This window comes from Macrotis lagotis, chromosome 1, assembly GCF_037893015.1.
Source record: "Macrotis lagotis isolate mMagLag1 chromosome 1, bilby.v1.9.chrom.fasta, whole genome shotgun sequence".
NCBI lineage: Eukaryota > Metazoa > Chordata > Mammalia > Peramelemorphia > Peramelidae > Macrotis > Macrotis lagotis.
Window position 1 is genome coordinate 824,335,462 of NC_133658.1, and position 18,077 is coordinate 824,353,538.

Sequence of the window (18,077 nt, forward strand, 5' to 3'; positions counted from 1 at the left end):
TCTTCTCTTTTTCCTCTATACTAGTTTGCTTGGTAATCATATCAATTCCCATGGATTCAATTACTGTCTTTTTGCTGAAGATATTATTTTTTCTTCCTTTGGTTTTTTAAAATTTTATTTTCAGTTCCAAATGTCTCCCACCCATTGAGAATATAATACTATTACATTTATGAAGTCTTTCAAAACTTTTCTACATTAGCCATGTTTCTCTTATCTGGAGATAACAATTTATACCATGAGTTCTTTGAAATCATTGTTCAGAGCTACTGAGTCTTTCGCAGTTGGTTAGTTTCACAATATTTGATAACATAATAGAACAATCTATTGTTCTGCTTCTGTTCATTCTACTTTGTATCAGTTCATAAAAGTCTTCCCATGTTTTTTGGAAGGGGAACCATCCCCTTCATTATTTTTTATAACCCAGTAATATTCCATCATATTCATATGCCATAATCTGTTCAGCCATTCCCAATTGATGAGCATTCCTTCAGTTTCCAATTTTTTGGCACAACAATTATGCTAATTATTATCAAATCAACTTTTTCTACCCTAATTCCTATGTCCTATAGACATCTTTGTCTATGTCCTATATATATATTTTTTGTAAGGCAATGGGATTAAGTGTCTTGCCCAAGGTCACAAAGCTAGGTAATCATTAAGTGTATGAGTCTAGATTTGCACTCAGGTCCTCCTGACTCTAGGCCAGTGTTCTATCTACTGTGCCAGTTAGCTGCCTCCTATCCTGTAGATATCTTAAACTCAGCATATTCAAAATGGAACTCAATATCTTTTCCCCTAAACTCTTCACCTCTTGTTAACCTCCACATTACTCTGAGGGTACCAACACCCTTCCAGTTATCCCTGCCTTCCAACCCTAGGTAGCATTCTCAACTCCTTACTTGGCCTTTTTTTTTTCCATACCATTACCAAGGTACAGAACACCTGGATAATTGCAGTAACCTTGTTGTTGATCTTTCTACACAAATTTCTCCCATTTGCATCTGTCTTCTAAGCTCAGCTGTCAAAATGATATTCCTAAAGTGCAGGTCTAACCATGTCATATTCTTATTCAAATATATTCTAGTGATTCCTGTCATTTGATCCCTAAGATCAAATTTAAAATCTTCTCTTTGACATTCAAAACCTTTAAAACTGTCCTCCTTCTACTTTTTCAACTTTCCTATACCTCTTTATTGTTTCTCATATGAGACATTCCATATCCTGATTTATCTGAACCTTCTCTCCAGAATTAGTTCTAATTTATCCTATATATAAATATATAATATATGTTGTGTGTGTGTGTGTGTGTGTGTGTGTGTGTGTGTGTGTGTATATCATTTCCTTATTACTGCTTTTTTAAGAATGTGGTCTTTTCAAGGGCAGGGATATTTTTGCCTTTATTTGTATCCCTCTTACTTAACAGTGTCTGATATATAGTAGATGCTCAATTAGTACTTCTGTCAAGACTGATTGATACTTTTATCCATTCATGATTTAATTGGTGAATAAAATCTCTCCCAATGCAAATCAAAAACTTTCTCTGGATTCTTATCAATGTCGTCAATATACCTACTATGCTGGAGACTTCTCTTATTCTTTTAATATCTTGAGGGCAAAATATATTTCTTTGGGCATTTCATCTCATTCTCATTATGTGTGACCAGTCAACTTTTGCATGTTCATACATGACCTTGAAATAATATCTTTTATGCTTTAGTGGCTCAGGGAAAATACTCTTTGCTTTTTTCCTTTTTCTTCAGGTTCCCTCTCTGCTTAAATTGCATCTGTGAACTAAAAAAATTATTTCCCCAAAAACTTTTTCATTGTCAATAATATTAATAATACCATGATATGGTTAATAGATACAATGATTAGACTTCAAAATAAAAGTCAAACTATGTTATAATGGAAAATTTAGACTTTAAAATTTCTAAAGGCTTTAAAAGCATCCAGAACTTTCAGTTGACATGTTTTCCTCAAGTGTTAACATCCAAAGCTTTTTAAAGTATAGAAGAAGAGAAAATTCTACAAAACTAATTAAAATTAATTCTGACAATACATGCAGTATACTAATCCCATAGTTGCTCATCATTCCAAAGAAGCAAGGTGAGGTACTATTATTTCAGAGTTCACTTTTTTATTTTTTGTTCTTATTGTTCTTTCTATTTATATTGTTGTCATTGTATATATCCTTTTGCTGGTTCTGCTTAATTCACTTTGTATCCGTTTATGTAAGTCTTCTCTTGCTGCTTTATATTCTTATTTATTGTTCCTTAAAGCATAATAATTTACTATGTTCATGTACTACAGCTTATGTAGACATTTCCTAATCAATGGATATCAACTTTATTTCCAGGTCTTTTCTATTACAAAAAGTTTTCCTGTAACTGTTTTTGATGTATGTGAGGCCTTAATTTTTAGTACTGAACTCATTGGGGCATATTCTGAGCAGTGAAATAAATCTCTGAGTCAGAAGGTAGGGACAGTGATGGTCATCTCTTCAGGAGTTCTAAATTGCTTTCCATAATGGTTAGACCAATTCCTGCCCCCCCCAAATGCATTAATATGCTCATCTTTTCACAAATGCTCCAGTGTTCACTATTGTTCACTTTTCATCACCATTTTGACTATGTCTTCATCTTTTCTGTTTTACTGAATAGGAATTAAAAATTCGGGTTTGTTGTGAATTTCATTTCTCCATGATTTGGAGCATTCTTTCAAATGGTTATTAAAAATAGTATTTATATGGTAATTTAAGTTTTGTTTGTTTTTTGAGATTTTTTTTTCTTGCTAGGCAATGGTGGTTAAGCAATTTGCCCAAGGTCACACAGCTAGGTAATTATTAAGTATCTGAGGTTGAATTTGGACTCAGGTCCTCCTGACTCCAGGATCAGTGCTCTATCCACAGTGCCACCTAGCTGCCCAGTGCTTTAAGTTTTGAAAAATTTCATCTCTTTTGATGCTCATAGCATTGTTGGAAGATAGATGCTATTATTATTAAATAGAAACTAAGGCTGAGGGAGGTGAAATGACTTGCCCAAGTTACATAACTATGATGTGTTTGAGACTGGACTTGAATTCAGATCTTTGTAACTCTATGTCCAATATTCTATCCACTCATCCACTCCAACTGCCTAGTTTATATTTGTTTTGATAACTGTTTGTTTATATCCTTTAAATACCTACCTGTTAATGATTTTTTTTATTTTAAATATTTTATTCATTGTATTTATATTGCAAAGTTTTCAAACTAATTTTTTCCTGGCTTTAATTAGCTAGTGTTGTAACAACATTATTTTCTATGTCATGTATTAAATAAATATAATATTATTGGTTAATCTAGGAACATTACCAGCATTTCTAAAACTATTTTCAGGGGAAATTTTCTTTCCAAGTTCCAAACGGGTAACTTCCAGTAAATTTTTAGACTCTAACTTGGTTATAAAATAGTAAACCAATTTAAAAATAGTCCTACTTTTTCTTTTTCTTCTTACTCTTTTACTTAGCCTTTTCCTCCTATCCCTGTCTTGTTTCTTCTCTTCTCTTAGTATTGTTCCATGAGGTTGAGTTTCCCAGGATGATTTAGTAGATCTTACTAGCATTTAATGCTGGAAAGGTCCTTAAATGAGGATGAGGATCAGGTTGATGAGACTGACCCTCATAGCATTTAAAGTTTTCCTAATCCCTTTGTCTTTTATTTTGATTGGTCCTCATCAGAGCCCTGGGAAGTTGGTACTGCTATTAGCCCCATTTTACAGTTGAAGAAGCAGAGGCTAAGAGAAGGAAAATTACTTGCCCAGGGTCACAGAGCTTGGAAGATAAGATATCAAGAAACAACTCTCAATGCTGTTAAAACTCTAACTAGCTTTAGGCAAACCATATAACCTCTCAGAATGACCCCACAGAATTGCTGGGAAGGTTCAAATGAGAAAACATATATATATAAATTGTCATATAGTATTATTAGTGTCTGAGGCAGGATTTGAACTTAGATTTTCCTGTCTCTTAAGTCTAGATTTTTTCCACCATTTTAAGTAGCTTCCAACTAGATAACATTTTATTCATTGTCATTCCCTCCATCTCCCTTCAGTTTACAAATGAGACTTAGGGGATAAGTGATTTCTATAAAGTGGAAAGGAAGAATCTGTTGGTCTTCTAACTCTAAGCTTGAGGCTCTTCCTATTGTTGCTGTTCTTCCTATTTCCTTTCTCTTCCCTTATATCTATCAGGTCTTCTCTCCCTTAGTCTTTCCTTTAATGGTTTTAATGCACCTAAGGGGACCCAGGTTGCTCATCTTTGTTCTGTCCTTTCTTCTGAGTTGACCGGAGTATTGGCTAACTGCTTTGCTGCTGCTAGATGTCTTTCCATCCCCATTTCATTATCCTAAATCATTTGATCTTATTGTACCTTTTCCTTTGGCATCAGACTTCCCATTCCCTTTCTTTGCTTAGGAATCAATGTAATGTTTCTGGGCAGAAGGCATGATCCATAACTGTTTTTCACCCAAGGTAGTCTTGATTTCAAGAAAAAAATGCATACTCTTAATAAAGATTTGCAGAAAATATAATTTTTAGATTCTATTAGCCAATAGGATTTAAAGCTTGGCTGATAACAGAAAGAGCATGTGTACTGCTTAAAATTCAATTTAAAAAAAATTAAGTACCCACTATATGCAAGGTTCTGCTGTGCCAGGAATACCTGGTTTTAAAATGATGGTATTTTTTTTAAAGAATCTAGTTGAGGGGCAGCTGGGTGACGCAGTGTATAGAGCACTGGCCCTGGAGTCAGGAGGACCTGAGTTCAAATTCGAGCTCAGATACTTAATAATTACCTAGCTGTGTGACCTTGGAGAAGTCAACTTAACCCCATTGCCTTGCAAAAGCAAAACAAGAATCTAGTTGGAAGAGAATTTGTGATAATGCAAATTGGTATTTGATAAGTATACAGGAGTAGCTAGATCAAAGAGGTACAAGATTATTGGGATTTGATCAATTTATGATCAATTTGGTCAATGAGGTTCTGCTAAAGGAGGTAGTATCTTAACCTAAAAGATTTCAATAGTTTTAGATATGGGGAGATTTTGTTGAAGGGATTCTGGCATATGGCAGGTCAATATGCATGGAAACAGAAAAGGATAGAGTTAGACAATAGAAAAGACTTTCTAGTTTTATTTGATTACATTCAGATAGTGGTGCTGAATGAGGTTGAATGTGATTTGTAAAGGACTTTCATGGTAAGCTGAGAATGAACACATATCATCTAACACCAGCCAAGAAACTCCCTCCAGTGGATGATCTGAAGTTCGGACAGTTCTGGAATATTGAGCATTTGAGAAACTTCTAGGGAGCAGGTTGCCCTGCATTCAGATGTGAAACTAGGGGCAACTGAGGGAGCTTTTGCAGACAATGGAAAGCTGTGAGGAATGTACTCATTATTTTCCCTAAGTAAAGCAACAATGGAATGGATATTTAAGACTTAGAGACAGATTATTAAATCTGAATGGAACAGAATTTGAGTCTCTTCTTGAGATACTTTGACAAAACCCACAGGAATGGACTACAAAGAAGTTGTGGTTCAGAAAAGACTGAGAAGAGAAAAACAGTCCTTGGTCTGCAGGCAACTGTATAAGCAGCAATTTGGGAAGAGCTCAGCAAAATCCGTAGCCATTGGTATAATGGTTTGTGATTTGGTAGTATGTACTGTCAGTATTGCTCTTAAGCTCAGAAATAAGTATCAGCAATGGTTTATAGGAGTAGGCCTAATTCCTACCTTGAAGAAACTGGGAGCCTACAGGCTAGGAGTTCCTGTTTTGTTGGCGTTTGGCATTTTCGGACCCAACAGCAAGCACAGCTTTTAGGAATCTGTCTACGCTGATGATGTTGACCAGGTAATTCAAAGCCAAGGGTTGGACAGCTTGTAGGAATTGAAGCACAAACTTAAATACTGTATATAGGTGGCAACAGCTTTTAAGTTTTTCCTTAGGTGGATGATCTCAGGACCAGGATGAGAAACTGCTGGAGAAGATGAAAGAGCTAAAAGTGGCTATCTAATGAGGTGGGAAAGAACCTTAATTTCATTTCTGGCCGCCTCAACTCCTCTTGCAGAGAATTGAGGCCAAAGGAACAGCACTTATTAATTTCGTTATTGCAGTTGTTTCATAATATTCTTAAAATCTTATGTGAACCCAAATAGAATCAATTTTGAAAAAATTTGAGAAAGCCTTGAATGACATGCTAAGAAGTTTGCATTTTATCATATTGGAGTTGGGAAGCCATTGAAAGTTTTGGATCAAGAGAATGTACTAGCAACAGTGTAGGACTTTTAAGAATTACAGTCTTTTTCATGTATTTCACTGTCAAACATACATTTGAAAAAATAATTGACAGTAGCATAAAAAAATAGATTGGAAAGGTGGGGTGACTAAAGAGAAGTCTACTTTGAAACTTTTATTTTGAGGCAATTGGGTTTGAGTGACTTGCCTAGAGTTACCCAGCTAGTGATTATCTGAAGTCAAATTTGAACTCAGTTCCTCCTGTCTCCAAGGCCAGTATAAGCTTTCTTGGTGACTATGTATTGTGTATTCTCTCCCTCTTTTCATGTTACAGTGTATTATTTGTTATTTTATGTCAAGCTTTTTGGTTTTGTATGAGAATCTAATCATAAATAACATTTTTTCTTTGGAAAATTGGGCTTCCAAATTAGAAATGTCAGCTTCTAAATTAACTTTTAACACAATCTGTTTTTAAAATGGGATATATATATATGTATATAGTCATTTTCCTATGTTTCTTTAAAGGACAATATTTTTGGTGCCCAGGTGCTAAATTGTTTCCATTAATGTAGCAGAGAAATAGATCCTAGAATGCATTGTTGGTGTTCCTGAATACTGTTCTCATTTCATAAAAATTAGTAAATGGAGAAAATTGTCTTTCTGCCTGTGAATGCTCCCATTTAATCTTTAATGTGGAGTTGTGCTTTCTAGTGATTTAATAAGAGTGGAGAAAAAACTTTCTTTTTAAATTTCATTTATTCCTGAAGTAAGTTTTTTATGTTTTTTTTAATGCTTTTCTATTTGGGTCTCTGCTAGGACCCAGTTAGATAATTTTCCAAAGTGGAATCCACCAATACATATTCCTACTTTAACAGTACCTTAAAATCTTACTGACAATCAACTTTATTTGTAGTGAGAGTATCTTTAATTAAGATATGAAAAGAAATGGAAAGTGTTTTACAAATGCAACTCTACAACAGTATGTTAGTCACACAATTGCCTAAATGTGCAGATAATACAAGATCCTATTATATTTATTATAAACTACAAAAATTAATTAAATTTAAAAGAACAAAATTCAAAATCAAAGTTTCCTCCCTAACATGTTAAAAATTCCTTAAAAGAAAACATGAAATAATTTGAAGATTTTCTTCTTTGTTAGTCAGTGCATAAAACAAAGAAATGAATGCTCACCAAAAGTGTTTGCCACTGTCTTGAAGGGCTCACTGCAAAGCCCAAATGGAAGGAGGATTCCCTACTGTTCAGGTTAGGAGTGGGTGGTGGCATTGGAAGTTAAAAGTCACCATTCTTCTTCCTCCTTTTCTATTTTACTTCTCTCTTCCTGTCTAAAATGTTCACTCATCTGTCTTCCTACAATCCCATTTTTCAGTATTTAGCACTCCTTATTCTGAAAACCAGGGACAACATTTTTGTACACATTCAACAAATTCTTCCAGTTGTTTTGTTGTTCTTAACAAGCCTCTTTCTTTGACTATCTGCTTTAACACTCTCAAATAATGTCTTCTGTCCTTAGATTGTCCCTGTCCCATATTAATGCTTTCTGTTTAATACTGGTGAAAAAGAAAATATTCCCTTTACCTACTGTCTTGTAGCATGTTCTGTGACCTGAAGGATGTCCAGTGTCTTTCCCTTCAAGACTAATTCCCCTCCAGGGTGCGCCTCTGAATATTGATGAGAACCAGGTTGAAGAGAGGTGACAAAAATGTCATGAAAGCCACCAACACTTAATGTCATGAAAACCATCCCTTAACTTTATTGTTGAATATCCAGACTCCTATAACAAAACTTATCTCAGGCATGACAAGTCAGATGGAACCCAGCTGTTTGACTTTCCCTTGGTTAAATTTACCATATTTATCCTTTGAGGTCTGTGGACTTCCTTATCAGAAAGTTTCCCATACACTTCTAGCTCCACAGATGTTTAGGTCAGGGTTCATTAGGGAACCAACCAATCAGTTTAATGAGCAAGAATACATGCTTGTCCTTGGTTCCTGGGACATCTTATATAATTACTCCTAGGGGCTGGTCCTCAACAACCCTACAGGAATGTTCTTCCAGATATTCATGTTTGCAGATAGTATTGTACTGAATGTATCAAATCCCAAGAATATTATGTAGACTGTTAACTAAGATTCAAAACCACTCAAAAGAGTTTGACCTAACAAGCCTAAGAGAAAAAAAAAAAACAAGTAGATAAAAAGACAAAAGACAAGCATCTTGGTTCCAAAGAACAGAGAATGAAACAGGATATCCATATTAACTCGCCCAATATAGACTCTCTTTTTTACTAATTATATCTCCAATGCTTTAGTACAAGGCTGTACAGCATTTAAAAGTTTTTATTGAAACAATAGACAACATATTTTGATTTACCATTTTAGTGAGAGCTCTGGAGTAGCTCAACTTTGTTTACTAAAGCATTTAGTAAACCCACAGGGGTCACATAAAATTGCCCTGTGGGCTGCGTACAGCCTGTGAGCCACATTTTGGACAGCCCTGTTTTTAATACATTGCCTGGTACATGTGACAAGTAAAATATGGGAATTGAATGAACCACATTTAACCATTTACTCCTCTAATTCCCTCAATTCCCTTTCACATAGGCACTTAATAAATATTTATTGAATTGGAGCTTCACAAGATACTCTATGGCAAAAAGGAAAGAGATCTCGGTTATGAAATGTAGCAAAATAGGTTTGAATCAGAGGACAGTTTTCCTTAACTATTTTTCCTTCAGAGTACAATGGGAGGATAGGGACTGGGGAAACAGTATAACTGAAAATGATTGTAATAAATTTAGGGTAAGAGGAACTTTCATATTCAGGTTGTGACTGAGATCTACTGCTTCTGTGGCTGTGCCTTTTGGGAATAGGTTATTCATTGGAGAAATTGTTTTGTATCCAGTGATTTTTATTTTCCTTTCACTAAAACTATCTTTAAAAAATACAAATTGTATTGACATTTTTATTTTCATATCGCCTTTATATTTCTACCCTTCTTCTGGACCAGGCTTAGTTATTATTAAAACTCCTTCTTAGAAACAAAATAAACTTTAAAAAGATGTAGCATAGAATAGCTGGCTTTCTGACTTTGATTTGCATTTTGATGGACCGCCCATTGAGCTGGTCAGTCTCTCTTCCAGAATTGGATAAGATTATAAGAATGGTCCAGATTGTATTTCAAGAATCAAATATCATTTTCAACAATCACAAATCCTCTCACTTAAATCAAAGGTCTATCTTTGTGATGTTTTTCTTCTGATATTGCTATATCTAACTATTAAAATAGTCTAAAGTATCAGGTAATGAGACCTGCACCAGTGTAGCAGCTCTGAGAGAGAATAAAATGAAAAATGAATACAAGACATGGCAGCAGATTAGATATGTGAAATGAGTGTTATGGAGAGGAGTCCATGAAGAAACCCAGAATTCAAGCCTGGGTAAATGAGGCAATGGTGGTGCTCTTAATAGAATGGGAAATTGGAAAGAAGGAATAGGGGAATGGATTAGGCCTCTTTTTCTCTATTCTGCCATTTGAACCCATGAGCCTCAGAGGTCTCTGAAGAGACAGAAGTACAATTTAAAACATTACTATGAGGGTGAAAAAGTAATTCATCTATACCAGAAAGAATAGTTTTCCTACTTTGGGGCCACTGAGACCAGCATAGAACTTTCTATGAAGAAACTGGTGCTGATCACCCTGGTTGTTGGTAATATTCTTCTGACTGATGAAAATAAGTAGAATTTAGAGCTTCTTTATAAGGATACTAAAAATTGATTTAAAAAAAAGAATTGATGGGCTAACACGATATTATTTATCTGTATAGTTATATAGATTACTTGATATTAGCCAGTCTTTAAAAGGGATAGAAAAGGTGAGTAGAAGTTTTGGTATTGAAAACGTCTTGTAGAAGGTGGCAAAAAAAAAAAACCCATAAGATATTATTCCATGTTTAGGATGTACTGATGTTACATCTTAATCTGTACTGATAAATATGCCAATTCATTGTGTTAATATAATATCCTGCATCAGATGGAGTAAGTATAGCTTTTCAACTCTTGAATAATGTGTGATTAAAAACTAGTGATTTATAAATAGGCTATAGCAAATTTTTATGATCTCTCTAATACAGTGACATGGTTTTACAAAGTGAATTTGAATCAGAATGATAGATTCTCTATTTACAAATGTTTTCTGCTTTATTCAACTCTCTGGGTCTCAATTTTTTTTAATCTGTAAAATGAAGAGATTGAGTTCTCTTCTAGCTCCAAATAAATCGACTCTTGATCTTACATGATTCTATCAATATTTGATTGCTTAATATTCATCTTATTGAAATGCAATATATCATCAAATTTAAAATGTTCTTTAATCATGTCAGCTGACTTAAAAACATAAATTGGAGGCAAATTAGACTGTCCAGTCATCTGTCTTTGAAAAATTGAATATAATAAAATGACTAGAAAAATTAATTCAAATTAGATAGCTGTGACTTTTTCTTATAATTTTAGCTGACCTCCACCATATGAAAAATTTTTCTGTTCTGTTTAATGTTATTTATTTGATCCAGGATTTTGTAACTTTAGACAAAACCTTATTGAATCACAGGTATTTAATTCCATGTTAATATAGATAAGTAAAAAAATTCAGAATGTTTTTGATGGTATGGAAGTAAAAGCCAGTATGTCAAACTAAAGAACCTAGCATCATAGGAGGGTTTGCTTATTATGCATTATTATATAATGTTGATATTTCTGTATATGAAGACCATTGTTTTACAGGCTAATATTGTTTGGAGCTAAGTGTGGGACTTTCTAACTAGTTTTACTCTTTTTCAAATATTTCTTTCAAATTAAAATGAGAGTCTTTTGTTACTTGTTGAAGGCAGCTATATGCAATTCACCATTAAGATAACCTAGAGAACTTTACCTTCTTGAATGAATGCTGCCTGGGGTCATTGTGATACTGTGTTAGCTATAGTATGAAATTGAGAAGTTACTAAGGTCTCAGAGGGTCAATAAATCTTATGCCCTGCATCTATGCTCTCAGGCAAATTTCCAGATTTTAGAGAAAAATATCAGTAACTGAAAGGATTGTTGCTGATTTGGTATACCAAGGAAAAGGGTGATATTACTGGTACATTTGGGTAGCTCAAGTGAATTCCAGTGATGGATGTATTTTGAAAATAGTCATATCCTTCCATGTCTGTTTTGCAGTGGATAATATGATAAATGAATATTATTTACATAATAACCTTTAAAGCCAAATTCCCCTTTCTTGATGCAAAATGGACATGAATTTTCCAGTATTTAAACTTATTTTCATTAGATTTTAGTATTTTGACATTTAACTAGAAGGATTTAAAAGATTATTCTAGACCAATCCCTTTATTTTACATACGAGGAAATTTTTATGCCATATTTTATTGATTTTTTTGCTATGATTATCTTCATTTGCAGCTATTTGTAATATTTTTAATAGATAATTACTTTCCAAACAGTTTTTAAAATTATAGGCTTTTGTTATCTTATTTGCTAAGCCTAAAATAAAATTCTGGAAGTCTTAAGTCAGGATTTTTGATTTTCTTGTCATATGACAATGTTTGATTAATGTGTTACTACGTCATTTGGTACTCTTGTTTCTGCTACTGTGGCCTTAATTTTTCATCTACTGGGGCTTACGTCTTTGATTCACATCATTTGCCAATGTGAGGGTTCAGTTACAGAGACATAATTAACCTAAAATGCTGCAGTGAACCACCCCCCCACTCTTTCCTACTAGAATAACAAAGCAAGAATGATTCATCGTTATTTTACTAAAAATAGCAGTGTGCATGACCTGCAGCCTCCATATATATATTAATATTGTAGACTCTGCAGTTTTCTAACCAGACTGCAAAAATAAAGGGGAAAATATCTTTTTTTATACAGAGATAACTGGTTGAATATGTCTCATGTTTCAAAATTTTCAATCAGTAAGCAATTCAGTTTAAACCTGAAAAATTATTATAAGATCAGATTCACTCTATCAAGTTATTCTACATAATGTTTTTAATGTATTCATACTTTGTATATAATGGAGAAGTCTAAACTATGGTTGTAAATCTAAAATATGATTGTAGAATTTTTCTAATCTAATGCTAATAAAGGGTGAGGAAGCACAAAAAAGAAAATTCACAACTATTCCAAACCTTCCTTTTGCTACTAATTTCAAGTTGCTCTGATTTTAAAATAAGAACAGTAGACTCCAGAAGAAATTATTATAACTACCTATATATAATCTTTTGTTTACTCCTTTAATATATACATGTATTAGCATACAAAAGTGTATTAATTTACATGTATATGTTAAAGCAGTAAACAGAATTCACCAATTTGATCATTTCTCTTCATCCTCCAACTCCTCTTCTCTTGCCAAAAAACATGAACATAATTCCTTCCATGTCTTATTTCTCTGTGTTTTTCATTGTGTATCTTAGTTGTTTGCATCTAATAAACACCTAATGAATAATTTTTTTAAATGAATGTTAGGCAGACAATAAGTACTTATTTTTTGACACTTTTGTTTCAAAAACGATAGTGCCTTAATTATTCTTTTTGAACCCAGTTTTCTGTATACAGGGAATTGTATGACCCGTCAGATAATTAATTAAAACTTTTCCTTTGTGAAAGATATACTGAATCCTTGTGATACAAAACAAAGAGGGGAAAAAAAGAAAAAATTGACAAGAGCCTTTTGATTCAGGAGACTGTGATCCTAATCATGGAAAGAGACTAGAGAAAACTAAAACAAAATCATTCTATTGTTTCTTCATATATTGGTCTTTCCTTAATCCCTCCTTTCCCTTCTATGATCAGTCTTCCATGAGTAACCAGAAACTAAAACAATTACTTGGCAGATCATTCCTGTGTGGCTTGACAGTTTTCTCTGATAGTCATGAGAAATAGTATGAACAATGCAGATTTCCTTCCTAAATCTGGTTGAATGTTATTATCTGCCATAGAGATATTTCCTTATATTAGCTATAATAAATCTACCAAAAAAAATTTTTAAAGCATTTAACAATTGAGAAAGTTTATGTCAAAGTGAGGGGGACTTGGAAAACTGAATCACAAAAAGTAATTCTACACAAAAGTGGCATATCTACACATAAAGTATGTTAGTATAAAATTATGAGTATTAAAAGTAACCTGTCACCATATATTTATTCCTCTAGAGAATAAGCTGACAAATAGCATTTCCGTGTTTTGTGTGTTGTGTGCATTCATTAAGAGCAGTTTTAAAAGTTAAAAATAGCCCATTGAAAATTAACTTTTATTTGATCTTTTTTTAATTGCAAAAATACTAAATGAATGTCACAGGATTTTAAACGAAAACTATGCTAACCAAATGAAATAGTGCATGTTATAGAAGACAATTACTGAGACAGTGTCATGGGAAAATGGTTAAAAAGAAACTTTTCTTTTTTCAAATACTAAATTATATTCTTATAATTTAATTTTACAGACTTTTGAATTTACTAATAAGGCATTATTTAAGGTAGAATTTCCTCAAAGCAAACTACAATGCACTGCTTGAAAAAATTACTTTTCTGTGGCCAATAGTAAAGGAAACTGTTGAACAGGAAGGCTTGCTTTTTTTCTCCTTTTTCACCGGTCACATGATAGGATCATGTGACTCGGTCAAAGGAGCTTTTCCTCCTACAACCTTGCAAAAAACAAAACCATCCTCCAATTAAAGCAGATAACGTGTACGACGTTGTCTTGCTGGGTTCTCTTCTCCTCTGCGGCTTCTGTAAAAACAAAATGAGTGGTAAGATTTGCGGTTTTGAGAACGTTCTGGCTTTGTTTAAATAGCATAGAAAATAGTTAAAATTGCTAGGATTATACCTGTATATATATGTGTATATACACATGTATCTATATTTAGTTCGAAGGGTTTTTTTTTTCACATTGCACAGAATATTCTCTTTCGAGTACTTGCTTTTGTATGTGTTCTGGGTGTTTTGTTGTTGTTATTTCGGGGTACTTTAAGTTAACAGGGAAAATTTGATACAGGCTATTTTTGGAGGCCATTATGAAAACCTTCTTTAGGTGGAACTTTAGCAGCCCAGTTGCGCTTCGGGCATTTAAAATTACAGAAATTCATTGTTTTGTTTAGCCTTCTTAAATTTAAAAGAAGAAAAGCAAAAAGAAATTTTAAAAGAATACTTAATGAAAAGCATGTTAATTTAAGCCTTTTGTGGTATCTTTAAGGTGTTAATGTATTTTAAGTCTTTTTGGAAAATCAAATTGAGAACGTTTTATTTAAAAGACAATCAATTGAAAAAAATGACTTCTCATATGATGAAGTGCTGTTTATAAGTATGATTTTAAATGTTTTCCAAAGTAACTGCCAGTTGTATGATTTCAAATCAATTCTGTTGTAAGCAAATGAGAAACTGCTAAGCAAAATTCATATTATTAAAATTTCTTTTTAGGACAGGTGTGTTCTATTTACAGATTCTGTGTGCTGGTTTACAGCAGATTTTTAATTTTCTCAGTATGGGATAGGGTTGTTTTTGTTTGTTTTGCATTTTTAATTTCTTCTTAAGCCAGAAATTTATAATTGGTAACATTTACATAGTTCTTTAAAGTTTTAAAGCAAGATATGTGTGTTTGTAAAATTGTTTAAACAAAGGTAATTCCCCAAAACAATTAAATGCCTTTTTTTGCACACAAATCTACTGCCATGAAATAATTTTAAGTCATTTTATATAATTTTTTATATATAATGTGTTAAATGTTAGTGCAGATTAATATTCTAAATATTAACTACAGTTAATGATCTGCAGTTGGAGAACTTGAGTAAAACTTTCTCAAAGCTTTCATAACTTCTTATTCTGTTTAGATCACAAGTTATTCAGTGTTGGATGGCATGGTTACCATATGGAGAGAAGTTAATAGATTACATTTAGAAAAGTAATTTAATATAACTGAACCAATTACTTGACTTAAATCTTAATTTCGAGTTTCATGAAATATCCAAAATGAGATTATTCTTACTTTGAACCATTTTAAGATATACAAATTGATATCTGTGCTTCCAGATTTCATTAAAAGACAAATATATTGTTAGACATCCTCTACAAAATGTGATATAGCCTTCTTTTGAAGTCTTATCATTTTAATTATATCAATTAAATAGAAACAATCAACAATCAACTTTAGTATAGAAATGACATTGTCTTGATTCCTAGTTAAGAGTTGCTAAAAGATACATTGAATTTGCCCAGGACAAAATCAGTCAAATAATCTTGGTCCAAGTTTCAGGTCTTCTAACATTTACCAGTTATGTGATTATACAAAATCACTTCACTTTTCTATCAGAAATTTGGATTATGTTACCTAAACTATGTACTTCACAGATTGGTTGTCAAGAAAGCATTTTTATAAAAATTAAAATAGCTGTAAAAGAGGTGAATGTGGGGCAGCTAGGTGATGTAGGGGATAGAGCAACCGGCCCTGGAGTCAAGAGGACCTGAGTTCAAATTTGACCTCTGACACTTAATTACCTAGCTGTGTGTCCTTGGGCAAGTCACTTAACCCCATTGCCTTGTAAAAACCTTTAAAAAAAAAAGAGGTGAATGAGCCTTTTTTGTAATGAGATGAAAAATGAATTTAATGATGAGTAATTTTTATTTGGACCTAAGAGACTATCACAGTTTCTATGTTGTTAGTAGAGGAAATAACAGAATTAAGGGTTCTTTATGTTTTCAAGAGTATGGTTTTCAAAATTCAAAAGCACACAGCTGATAAGCCTCTGGAGCAAGATTTTAACTCAGTCCTCCTGACTCCAGGGCAGGTATTCTAATCACTTCATCTAGTTGTCTTCAGATTCAATATAATTATCCTTAAGGTAAAGCCAAAGAATCTAACCTATGGCCTAATCTGCAGTTGTAAAAAAAAAAAAAATGTTTTGGAGTACTTCCTGGAGCTAAGACTTGAGGTCAGGGTCTGAATACCAACTGCTACCCTGATCAAGCATACCTGGGAAGTCCTAAAAATACCTCATACTTTCAGTACTCTTTCACCTCCCATCCCTCAATAATATTTTTTATTACTCTTTCCTCCACCCCCACCCCTATAATTGCTCCACCAGCCCAAGAACACAATTGTTCCAGTATAGGAACTGATGATTAAGCAACTGCTCATAACAGGAACATTTCCAGAGCAAACATTCAAAACAAACTTCTTTGCAGAATAATTTTCATTAGTATGCCAAGTTCACTTTATTTTTTCTCATTAAACTTTTGCTGTGTTCCTCACTTTGCTTCATTGTCTCCTCCCAAAAGGAAAGAGTTCTTTTAAGCAAAATAATTAAAGTAATATTATAATATGTTCTAATTATGCAGTGTAAGTTCTAAGCCTTCTTTCCTGTCTTCATTGTCTCCACCACCAACTTCCACTACAACCATCACTCTGTCCCCACGGAGGAACTTGCCTCTTACTTGTAACTGAAGATTTCTATTTTGAATTAATGCTTCTCTTCCTCAGTCCTCTATCTTAATTTCCCTATTTTCTACATTTTTCTTCCTTTGTTTCTCTCTTCTTGTCAAAGCCAATCCCTCCATTTTTATTTTTGATCCCATCCTCTCTTTCCTATATAGTTGATTGCCTTGGCAGTCATCTTCACTCTGTCTTTATCCATTGATTTTTTTTCCCCCATTAAGTTGTGAGCTTCCTGAGAACAAGGGCTATCTTCTGCCTTTCTCCATATAACTACTGCTTAGGGAAAAGCCTGGCATATAGAAGTGCTTACCAGCTGACTGGTTCCTTACCTGCCACCCACATACATATCCAGTTCTTTTTCATCCTTAAAAGAACTTCATTTGGACAGTGCTAGTCCCTCAAACCACCATCTTATATCTCTCCTCCCTTTTTCACCATTTCCCTGTGGGCAATATCTCAGTAACTTCCCTCCCCCCCCCAATTGTCTTTATTTCCTGATCTTACTACTAGATTAAAACTGTTTCTCCCCATTGAGAACTTGCCTACTTACCTGTCTTCCTTACACTGCATTTCGTTTTTTCTTTTAATGTCACTGCATAAACTGTCTACCATATCTAAAATATTCTTCCTTCTCATCTCTGCCTCTTAGGTCAGACTCTCTGTACACAAAACCTTTCCTAATCCCTTCCATCTCTTAACACACTCCCATCTAATCTTTAGGAATTTGATCTGTATATAGATTCTCCATGATAGTTTCTTGAGGAGAGATGAGTTTTTCTTTTGTTTCTTCATATCTTCAGCACATAAGCATAATGCCTAATAAATATTAGACTCTTAAAATTGTTTTTAATGAATGTAAAAGATTGAGAGAAAATTTTAGTGTAAACTTACAGAGAATTATGTTATGATGGGAGATGTTTAGAGTTAGAGGATCCCAGATGTCCCACAGAAACTTAGAAAACAGAAACCCAAAGGGAAACAATAACTCTTCCAGCCTTGGGCAGTGGGGGAAAAAAAGCAATTGCCAGAATCCTGGGTAAACTGAAGCAAGCCCGAGTTTGGTAGAAGGAGAAACACCCAAACAGGCAGTTCTCACCAGGCTCTGAGCAGTGTAAGTACCATCTGTCCCAGACTTTCTACACAAGACATAGCCAAACAGAAGACAAAACCAAACCAAAGCTTGGACAAGTAACCCATGTCGAAGTTACAGAGGAGCCACAACCAGGAGAGAGGGCAAGAATAGCATTTCAGAGGTAAAGTGCCTCATGTCTTACAAGGAAGCCTGTTAACAGAAT

At 33.7% G+C, this 18,077-nt stretch overlaps 1 protein-coding gene across 4 annotated transcripts in view; it reads left to right on the forward strand.

Annotated features, from left to right (window-relative positions):
- FNDC3A (fibronectin type III domain containing 3A) overlaps positions 1 to 18,077 on the forward strand; it is a 127,330-nt gene that overhangs the window by 33,735 nt on the left and 75,518 nt on the right. Inside the window, exon 1 of one of the 4 annotated variants that reach the window (XM_074217133.1) lies at positions 13,880 to 14,104. The exons of the other annotated variants lie outside the window; for them this stretch is intronic. Coding sequence (XP_074073234.1) covers positions 14,098 to 14,104 — 7 coding nt within the window. The 5' untranslated portion in view covers positions 13,880 to 14,097. Of the gene's footprint in view, positions 1 to 13,879; positions 14,105 to 18,077 lie in introns of those variants that run through there. 4 annotated transcript variants of the gene reach the window in all.